General features: G+C 53.3%; 1 protein-coding gene across 2 annotated transcripts in view; it reads left to right on the plus strand.

Annotated features, from left to right (window-relative positions):
- The window catches only part of GNG7 (G protein subunit gamma 7), a 151,846-nt gene extending 143,256 nt beyond the window's left edge, over window positions 1-8,590 (plus strand). For both annotated transcript variants that reach the window (XM_047777614.1, XM_047777612.1), the window contains 2 exons: window positions 759-877; window positions 5,327-8,590. In XM_047777614.1, coding sequence (XP_047633570.1) covers window positions 797-877; window positions 5,327-5,452 — 207 coding nt within the window. In that variant the 5' untranslated portion in view covers window positions 759-796 and the 3' untranslated portion in view covers window positions 5,453-8,590. The remainder of the gene's footprint in view (window positions 1-758; window positions 878-5,326) is intronic.
- The last annotated feature ends 2,469 nt before the right edge of the window (window positions 8,591-11,059 follow it).

Here is an 11,059-nt window from a genome sequence, read left to right on the forward strand (position 1 = left end):
TGGGGGCCTGTCCTGGGCACTGTGGAGGGTTGAGCAGCCAGGGGCCCCCTAGCATGACAACCACAGATGTCTCCAAACATGGCCCAATGTCCCCTGGGGGCAGGACCACCCTGTCTGAAAACCACTCTCCCAGGGCTCACTAAAGGTAGATTGGATGGAAAAGGGAGACGCTTCAGGAGTTCCCAATGTGGTACAGTGGAAACAAATCCATCTAGTAACCATGAGGTTTCGGGTTCGACCCCTGGCCTCTCTCAGTGGGTTAAGGATACAGTGTTGCTGTGAGCTGTGGTGTAAGTCACAGACGTGGCTCAGATCCCATGTGGCTGTGACTGTGGTGTAAGCCGGCAGCTGTAGCTCCGATTAGACCCCTAGCCTGGGAACCTCCAGCCTCCATGTGCTGTGGGTGCAGCTCAAAAAGGAAAAAAAAAAAGTGGGGTGGGGGGAGAATCTTCACCGCCTTAGGGAATAGAAAAAATGTGCATGGCTGAATTACAGAAATAAACATCGCTCATACCTGGCTGGTAGGAATGTAAAATTGTGCAGCCACTCTGGAAAACAGTCCAGCGTTCTCTTTAAAAATTAAACATGCAATTGCACTCCTCAGCACTTATCCCTAAGAAATAAAGGCGTATGTTCCCACGGATGCCCATGGTAGATCTGTGGCTAACGGTCAGAACTGGGGTGGCCCTCCTCTCTGTCCTCCACCTGCAGTCCTGGGACTTCATAGCCATCTCACATCTGTCTGCTTCCCCCCACAGCTCTCTGGACGACAGGGGCCCAAAGCTGATGGCAGACAATGTCAGCCACTAACAACATAGCCCAAGCTCGGAAGCTGGTGGAGCAGCTCCGCATCGAGGCCGGGATCGAGCGCATCAAGGTGAGCAGAGAGAGACCCCTGGGCACGACCTCAGCAAACGGTGGGCATGGAGGCTCGCAGGACAGCAAGGGTTTGCACTCAGCTGTGCCTCTTGCTATGTGACCTTGGGCCACTCATTTAACCTCTCTGAGCCTCAGTTTTCTCAGTGGAAGGACAGCTGATTGATGTAAACATACATTGTGGGTGGTTGTGACACTTGATGTGCCAGTATACTTTATAAACACAGGGGGACCAGAGCCAGGCCTCAAGTTCCGTGAGCAGTCCCAGCCCTTGGGGGGGTCCTTCCCTGGATGGCCCCAGGAAAGAGCTGATGCATCTTGAATCTGAAGGCCGTTTGGAGACAGAATTCCTTCCTCCTTGAGGGACCACAGTCTTTTCTCTGAAAGCCTTCAACTGATTAGATATAGCCCACTCATGTTATAGAGGGTCATCCACTTTACTCAAAATGCACTCATTTAAATGTTAATCTCATCTAAAAATACCTTCATGAGACATCTAGACTGGCGATTGACCAGTCAGTGTAGGCCATGTTGGGCCCTGCTAAAAGGGTCAGCATGAGACAGGCACTTTCTCTTCTGTCCCCTTTTCCTCAGATTTCTGTCCAGCTCCTTTGTAATAGATGCAAATAGAAATTAGAGACCCAGCCCTGGGGAAAGGAGAACACAGGGCCTTTCACTGTTTACTTCCATCACTTCACTCTGCATTGATTGCATTTTTTTTTTTAAATAAACAGGAGTTTGCATTGTGGCTCAACGGTTACAAACCCAATTAGTATCCATGAGGATGCAGGTTTGATCCTTGGCCTCACCCACTGGATTAAGGATCTGGTGTTGCTGTGAGCTCTGGTGTAGGTTGCAGACGTAGCTCAGATCTGGCAATGCTGTGGCTGTGGTGCAGGCCGGCAGCTGCAGCTCTGATTCAACCCCTAGCCTAGGAACTTCCAATATGCCACAGGTGTGGCCCTTTAAAAAAAAATAAAATAAAAAAGAAAAAGAAAAAACATTTTTTATTTTTGTGCTAAACAAGGAAAAAACAGGAATTCCCAGGTTAAGTATCTGGTGTCACTGCAGTGGCTCAGGTTGCTATTGTGGCATAGGTTTGATCCCTGACCTGGGAATTTCCACATGCCACAGTGCAGTCAAAAATAAAAAGAAAAGAAAAGAAAAGGGACAGGGAGTTCCTGCTCACAGATGCTTAACCCATCAGGGACCAGGAACATGCAAAGCAAAATAACATAGTGCATAATTGGTCAGTCAGCTCTGTAGGATTTTTCTTTTTCTTTTTTTTTTGCATAAAGTTAACCATTTTTAAAGTGCACAATTCAAGTGGCATTATCTCAAAGTGTTGTGCAACCATCATCAATAAATTCTAGAACATTCCATCACCCCAAAAAGAAGCCCTGTCCCATTTGCAGTCACTCCCCGTTCCCCTCCCCCAGCTCCTGGCAACCAGGAACACACTCTCTGTCTCTGTGGATGTGCCTGTTCTGGATGTTTCCCATCCATGGAATCACACACTGTGTGTCCTGCGTCTGCTTCTCTCATTGAGCATCATGATCTCAAGGTCCGTCCACATGGTAGTGAGTGTTGGTGCTTCTCTCCTTTTCAAGAGCTCAGTGATCTCTCTGTGTGAGGAGGGACCACATTTGTTTTCATAGTTGAATCTTAAGTGGCCATCAGGATGACATCTTGGGCTTCAAAGCATCTAGACCAATGGGCCAGTCATGCCTTTTCACATAACAAAAATGCCTGACACTTTTCAGAATCACCTTCTCACCAAACCCATATCCTCTTTGCAAAGATTGGTGAACCGCCTCCAAAAAGCTGATGCCTGCCCCAGACCCCCGCTTGCAGGCAGCGAGGTGAGGGCCAAGGAGTCTCCACTGGAAGACACGGGTGGTTTGTGCTTCCACATTAGCCATGCTGCAGCTACCCACTGGATTAATCAGGAGTGTACATATACATTAGCGAGGTGGGGAGCATGAGAGGTATTTTAAGGCACTGGCTCATGGGAGTGTGGGTCTGGGAGGTCTGAAGTCAGCAGAGCTGATGCAGCTTGAGTCCCAAGGCCTTTGGGAGACAGAATTCCTTCCTTCTTGAAGGACCCTCAGTCTTTTTTCTGAAAGCCTTCAACTGATTAGATACAGCCCACCCACATTCTGGAGGGTCATCTGCTTTACTCAAAGTCTATTGACTTAAATGCTTTTTTTGTTTTGTTTTGTTTTTTGGGGCCGCATCCACGGCCTATGGAGGTTCCCAGGCTAGGGGTCCAATCTGAGCTGCAGCTGCCAGCCTACACTACAGCCACAGCAACATGGGATCTGAGCCGAGTCTTCGAACTACACACCAGCTCACAGCAATGCTGGATCCTTAACCCACAGAGCCAGGCCAGGGATTGAACCCATGTCCTCATGGATACTAGTCAGATTCATTTCCACTGAGCCACAAGGGGAACTCCTAAATGTTAATCTCATCTAAAAATACCTTCATAGAGGAGTTCCCGTCGTGGCGCAGTGGTTAACGAATCCGACTAGGAACCATGAGGTTGCGGGTTCGCTCCCTGCCCTTGCTCAGTGGGTTAACGATCCCGCGTTGCCGTGAGCTGCGGTGTAGGTTGCAGACGCGGCTCGGATCCCGCGTTGCTGTGGCTCTGGCGTAGGCCAGGGGCTACAGCTCCGATAAGACCCCTAGCCTGGGAACCTCCATATGCCACGGCAGCGGCCCAAAGAAATAGCAAAAAGACAAAAAATTAAAAAATTTAAAAAAATAAAAATAAATAAAAATAAAAATACCTTCATAGAGACATCTAGGCTAGCAGTTTGACCAGACAGCCAAGTACCATGGCCTCACCAAGTGGACACATGAAGTCAGCCATCACCTCATGTTTGTTCAGGCCTTGCTTCCCTCGGCGCCGTCATCCTCTCTGGCTGCTTGTGGCAGGGACTCCTTAGGAAGGGATGGCGGGGCGTGCAGACACTGCCCAGGCGGAGGGGTGGGAGTTGCTGTGATTCCTTGCACCCCCCACAGAGCCAGGTGGGGAGGAGACTGCTGCACCCCCCGGGGAGTGTTGGGGGCCTCCCACGGGGCGTCTGGATATTCCAGGACTCTGAGCATTCAAAGCATTCCTTGGGCCTAAAGGCAAAGCAGGCCCCCGTTGAAGTGGTTTTCCTCTGCTCCGAGCCAGCCCAGCCGCTGGCGGAGGGCGCTGACTCACCGCCGGCTTGATGCTGGGAAGGCTCCCCGCGCGCTTTCAACGTAGGAGCAGAGTCGGGCGTGACCGGTCACCTTCCCAGTCCGGCCTGAGGTTTTGCGGCCCCAAGACGGCGACCAGGCCGGCCCTGAGAGGCCGGCGGGGTGGAGGCGGAGGCAGAGGGAGCGCAGCACCTCTGTCTCCAGAGCCCAGGAAGGCTCATCTTCCAAGCGGAGCAATGAGATCCGAGCCGGCAGCCACCGGTCTGGAGTGCAACAGCCCCTCCGCAGACTTTCCAGAGCGCTCCTCTCCCCCCACTCCTTCCCCTGGGCTTCCTTCCTATGGGCTGCGAGGATGGGAAGGGGGCTGCGAGGGGGGTGGGGGAGGCCGAAGTGACCAACGAGGAGCCCGGGGCGGGGGGAGCCCACATAGGCTCTCAGAGCGCAGCCGGCCCCACCAGCAGGGTGGGGGTGGGGGTGGGGGTGGGGTGGGCCCGCCCTAGACCCCATTTTCCCCACATCACCCAGGCTGCCACAGACCTTCCCTTCATGTCTCCCTCCTCTCTGGGGGACTCTGATGCAGAGGGTCCTAAGGATCAGGCCCTTTACCAGAGCCACTGAAACCCCAAGGGGTCAAAGGGCCCAAGAATGAAAGGCGGAAGGGCTTGTCCCCACGTGGGGTGGTGGACAGGCAGGGATCTTCCTGCCAGGCCCTTTCTTGGGCAGAGATGGAGTCTTAGACTGAATCCACCTCTGACCCTTACCTTCAAACCCTCCAAGCTGCTGGAGGAGGTTCAGTCCTTCTCTAATCTTAAACAGTCTGGTATTTAGTTCAACCATCACCACTATCCAATTCCAGAATGTTCTCATCATCCCAAAAAGAAGTCTGGCCCCATGAGCATCACCCCTCCCCCTCCGCAGCCCCTGACAACCAGGAACCTGCTCTCTGTGTCTGTGGCTGTGCCTGTTCTGGATGTTTCCCATCCATGGAATCCCACACTGTGTGTCCTTCTGTGTCTGCTGCTCTCACTGAGCATCGTGGTCTCAAGATCTGTCCACGTGGTATCGAGTGTCAGTGCTTCTTTCCTCTTCACAGCTGAGTGATGCTCCCGTGTGTGGAGGGACCGCATTATTTATCCATCACCACTGATGGGCACTGGGGTTATCTCCACCTTTTGGCCTCTGTGAGTTGTGCTGCAGTGGATGGGGGTACCTCGGCCCCTTCTTATCTCTCCTCTCTGGTCCTTGTGCCCACACGCAGGTCTCCAAAGCCTCATCTGAACTCATGAGCTACTGTGAGCAGCACGCCCGGAACGACCCCCTGCTCGTGGGAGTCCCTGCCTCCGAGAACCCCTTTAAGGACAAGAAGCCTTGTATTATCTTATAGCTTTGTTTTCTTGCGCTCAACTCCTCCCCGACACCCAGCCTCCAGTCAGGGCGCCATTCAGTACAGAGTCCAGCAAAACTCTTAATTTCAAAAGAAATGCAAAAAGTTGCCACTGCCCAGATGGGTTAAGATGGATCCTCTGATTTCAGATGGATTTTCAGACCCCGCAATGCAGCCCCCTTAAGGGCCGGGCTTCTGCACCGCTTCCGATTGGAAATAACTGAAATGCCCAAGTGGTGTGCTAACAGTTTTTGAAAACTGAGTTGACCTTTGGGTTGTGGCCCAGAGCCGAGCTGGGCCAGGGTACGGGAAGGAGGTGGGTGAACTAGCCGCTGGCCTGGGCAACCCGGCCAGGTGGCAAGTCTCACACTGTTGGCCGTTTGTGATGACTTCTGCCAGGTTGATGATGTGATGCTTTTTTGTGGGGGGGGGGGCTCTCAAGCAGAATAAGATTGGGTGGGGGCTGGGAAGGGACATAATGACCTTTTGGGAGGGAAGTTTTTCTCCCTTTCATTTGAAAACTTGTTATTCCAAACTGCTAAAATCAGATTACATCGGCTGAACCTAGCTAAACTGGATTGTGTGACATTGCACACGTGGATTTTAGGGGCCGGGAGGGGGGCTTTGCCTGTGAAATGCATCCCTGTCACCCAGGGTCACCCTGTTGTGTGGCTTTTGTATGGCATGTGCCACCCGACAGCGGCCCCTGCCCTTTCCTGGGCACCCCGCCCGTCCCAGAAGTGGGTTTTCAGCCCAGGGGTCTGGTCACTGTGCCTGCCAGCTGTGTTTTCTTTTGTTTTAAGCACGAGACATCGGCGTGGGCAGTTAGAGGCTGTGGTCATATTCGGCTCCTCTATGTTTTGTTTTGCTTTGTTTTTCTCCACTTTTTGCATCTCCAAGGCCATTTTTCAAACAGAAATGCAACCTGGGGAGGCCTACGCAGTGAGTAGGGCTGCCTGGTGCTTCAGGGTGTAACAAGGTGTGAGATTATCTGGAAGTAGCTGTGAAGGCCGGGGAGTTCGAGAGACACTTTCAGTGCTCCCTCTGCGCTCTCACCCCACCACCTGGAGCGTCTGATCTGCGGGAGGAAATGAGATGTGCCTCCCAACATCCTTGGAAATGTGAGGGGTCCTGGAGTTGACCGTTGGGGACAGGACAGAGGCTTTTTTTACAATTGCTGTTTCCTCTGTTGTGACAAGGACAGTTAAAGGATGGGAGGCAGGAGGACAGGCCCAACGCACACCTGCCCTCACCTGCCAGCACTGCCAACAGCTGCCGGGACTCCTGCCCTGAGCTCTGGGCCCAGCTGCCTGCAACCTGGGAGGAGGTCAGAATCCCAGCCCTAGAGGGAGCATCCTGGGCAGCCGGCAGAAGGCACTTGGGGCCAGGCCCAGAGCCCCAAGCTCCCCTCATGCCCCTGGGTCTCAGACCTTGCATGGCTGCACCTCGCAGCCGGCCCACACAGGGTGCAGACCAAGGCCAACTTTCTCCCTGGCATCCAGCTCTCTCCGGCCGGTCCGGGAGCACCTGGGGCCTGGGGAGTCTGGCTTCTCTGAAGCAGCACTTGGGCGGGGAGGGCCCCCAAAGCCCCCCCACGATGCTGCCCCCTCTCACTACACAGGGAGCCTGCACTCTGGCAGAGCAGCAGGACAAACGAAGCCCATTCTAGAAACAACGGGCATGCCCAGTTGGGGGCAGGGCATGGCGGGACTGAAGCCAAGGGGCAGAGGGGGGCAGCTGGCAGAGTGCATCTGCCAGCGAGGACCCCCCCACCAGCCTTCTGCTGACTGGTAACTGTTTGGTCTGGGTCAGAAGCCTTAATCCCTTGAGCCCAAGCCGGGGCCATGCACTCCTGGGCCCCGAGAGCAGGAGGGGTCCTGATCAGCGTTAGGAGCGCCCCAGGGCCCAGACCTCCCCTCTCTCTCCACCCCCTGCCCTGCCAGCTGTGCCAAGCCCAGCCCCACTGCATGTCCCCACCCAAGTGACCCGAGAAGCCAGTGGGAAGCAAAGCCCAGGACCCCTGGCTGAGGGGTGGGGGGAACTTGAGTTCAGGGGCCATATCGTCCCCTCCTGGGCCAGGGGCCCCCTAGTGGGAATGCCAAGGGCCCAGCCGTCTTGGTAAACTGAGGCTCCTGGAAGGTTTGGACCACTGTCCTCCCCATCCACCCACCCAAGGCCACCCCTGCCCAAGCACCACAGCCTCAGAGCCCGGGGGGCTGTCGTCAAGGCCCCACTCTGGGCTTCTTTCTAGCCAAGGAAAAGGGCCTCTTTCTTCCCTTCTTTTCCTCCTTGTAGAGTAATCATCAGTGTCCCTAATGCAGGCTTGAAGCATCAGTGCCCACGTGACAGTGTGTTCTGCTTGTGGTTTCCTTGTGCACGTGTCAGCATGAAAACACGTTTTGAGGGTATTTTGGCAGCCGTAAGTGCCCCCATGAGGCCGGGAGTGGACCTTGGGGAAACCAGCATGTCTCAAGCACGTCACAGGGGAATGAAGGAAACACAAGAAGGCAGGGCTGGGTGACTTGGAGTCTCCCTCCTCCCACAGCCTCCTCTCCCCTCCCCCTTTCTCTCCCAAGGTGTCCCCCATCCCAAGAATTAAGTGACTGGGTTGTGACCTCTGGCCCATGGGATGGGGACACAAACCTCTGGGCCAGGCAGAAGGTGCTCTTTCTTCCTTTGATGTCCCGGCCACTCTGTCCGGACGTCGCTGGGCCTCCAGGCAGCTCATCCATCTCAAGCTGCAGGCAGGCAGGAAAAGGCCATCGGAGCCCTGATCCCAGCATGAGTGACCAGAGGCAGTTTCCGGGACACGGTGAGGCCACCAAAGGTCGCTCGTCCTTCAAGAGCCTGTGCGGGGGTCCTCTGAAAAGAAGCCATATGTCAATACCCTGCCCCTTCCTTCTCTGTCTGCAGAGACCATTGCCAAACATTGTCAAGACCAGTTCCAGTTCTCAGAGCAAACTGTGCTTCTAGCAGATTCTACCCCAACTGTGTTTGGATGTCCAGTGGTTTTTATTTCTGATTTTTAAAAAAAATTCCAGGTGTGCCACACCCACTTTCCTGCAGTGTTTTAATATTGTGTGGAATTGTTAATACCAAGTGAATTAATCCACAATAAAAAGGCTCACTGTCCCTTTCCTCACGGGTCTATACCATCCTTGGCTCCCTGGCCACTGCTTGCTTGTAGGGATGGGGTGGCGTGCAGGGGCTTGGCTCCAGTGGTGGTGATGGTGGTGACAGTGGTGACAGCTGCCCTGCCACCGCCACCCCCGACCTGCCCTGGGAAGAGGCACATGGCTGGAACCGGGCTTTAGGCAGCAGCATAGACAAGTGGACACCAGCTTCAATGGGCTTTCCCATTTCTAGTTAGAGAATTAGGTAGGCCTTGAACCTGCATCCCAGCGCTCCCAAGACCACTGATCCCATTGCACCACAGTGGGAACTCCAGGGATCTATATTCAAAGCTTGATAACCTATAATGGAAAATAATCTGAAATAAACATATATATATATAACTGAAAAAAAAAATTTTCTCCTGGAAAAAAAACAAAAAGTATAAGATTAGGAGTTCCCATTGTGGCTTAGCAGTAATGAACCCAACCAGTATCCAAGAGGATATGGGTTTAATCCCTGGCCTCACTCAGTGGATTAAGGATCCAGTATTGCCATGAGCTGTGGTGTAGGTTACAGATGCGGCTCATATCCTGAGTTCCTGTGGCTGTGGTGTAGGCCTGCAGCCATAGCTCCAATTTGACCCCTAGCCTGGGAGCTTCCATATGCCACAGGTTTGGCCCTAAAAAGCAAAAACAAAAAAACAAACCCAGCAGACACTTACCCTCCCCAAGTTCTGGAGTCCCAGGGGAGGGCCCCTGCTGCCCCTTCCAGCTCTGGTGGCTTCTGGCCATCCCTGGTGTCCTCATCCCCAGTCTCTGCCTCAGTTGTCACAAGGCCTATGTGGCTGTGTGCACACTTCCATCTTGTAAGAACACCAGTCATTGGCAGGGCCACCTACTCCAGCATGACCTCATCTAATTTAATTATATCCACAGGGACTCTATTTACAAGAAAGATCACCCTGTGAGTTTCCAGGTGGGCACAAATTAGGGGAAGACATGGGTCTACCCACTGCAACAGATGTTTCCAAATTCTTTTGTTGTGCTGAGGATATAACTCACTGTGCTCCCAGCAAACACACTCCCTGCTTTCAGTATGAAGAGCCAGTCCATAGCTTATGGCCCAGGGACATTGAATGAAGTCAGCAAATTCTATGAAGTCATCAGTCCACAGAGTGGGAGACATGACTCCACCTGGAGACTCAGGGAGAGGGCCCAGGAGAAGCTGCAGAGCATGAGCTGGTCTAGTGCATTGGGCTGAATTGTTCCCTCTCCAATTGTATGCTCAAGTCCTAACCACCCCCCACCCCCACCCCCATACCTTTGGGTGTGGCCTTAGATGGAAGTAGATTTGCAGGTGAAATTGAGTGAAGATGAGGTCATGCCGGATCCCAGTGGGCCCTTTCTAGCGATCGTGTCTGCATAGGAGAAAGGAAGGGGAGGTCTGGATACAGAGACACAGGGAGACTCACAGTGGGAAGGAGGCCACAAGGCAATGGAGTCAGAAATCCAGTGATGTAGCCACAAGCCAAGGATTGCCAGCAGCACCAGAAGCTGGAGAGAGGCCTGAGGTGGTTCCTTAGAGCCTCCAGAAAAAAAAACAAGCTCATGGAGTTCCCTGGTGGAACACTGGGTTAAGGATCTGGCATTATCATTGCTGAGGCTCAGGTCTCTGTGGTGGCAAGGGTTCCATCCCTGGCTCAGGAACTTCTGCACACTGTGGGTGAAGCCAAAAAAAAAAAAAAAAAATCAGCCCTGTCAGCACTTTGATCTTGGACTTCTGGCCTCCAGAACTTTGAGAGGATATATTCCTGCTGTCTTAAGCCACCTTGTTGTGGCACTTTGTTAGGCAGCCCCAGGAATGTCACATAAACGGGCACCTCTGAGGTTAACCTGGGGCTGGGAGATGAGGTGGGAAGAAGTGACAGCGTCAGATGGACAGAGCCACTGCAGCCAGGGCTGGGGGCCATGGAGCCAGGTGTGCTGGAGTGGGGCAGGGGAGGGGAGGTAGTGGGGATGGCAGGACCCTTCATGCTAAGGAGTCTGGAACATTTCTAATCAGCTCTGGGAACCCTATAAACAGGACAGCAGCCAGCTGGTCCAGTCCAAGGGCTGAGTTGGAGCGAACTATGTGGGACCTTCCCCAGAGAGTCAGCAAGAAATTTGGAATGACCATCAGGTCGATACACGAACTTAAGACACTAGTATCGTTTTTAGATGTACCCCTTCCACGCATGAGTTCACTGAAACCAAGAGGGGAGAAATGGCAAGTTCTGAGTCACAAGGCCTCTCTGTGGGACCAGATCCATAATTTGAGGGCACCTTGTTCAAAAATTGCAAATGTCACGATGGTAAGCATTTAACCTTCTAAACGTGGATGGTTGTGGGGGGAGCAAGCGAAGCCCCACAAAGCTGGCCTGCCTCTCAGCACAGGAACTTGCAAGACAGTTTGTTCAGAAGACGGGAACCTGTAACCTTTCTTGCATTTGCAACC

The sequence above is a fragment of the Phacochoerus africanus genome, chromosome 4 (genome assembly GCF_016906955.1).
Source record: "Phacochoerus africanus isolate WHEZ1 chromosome 4, ROS_Pafr_v1, whole genome shotgun sequence".
Classification (NCBI taxonomy): Eukaryota; Metazoa; Chordata; class Mammalia; order Artiodactyla; family Suidae; genus Phacochoerus; species Phacochoerus africanus.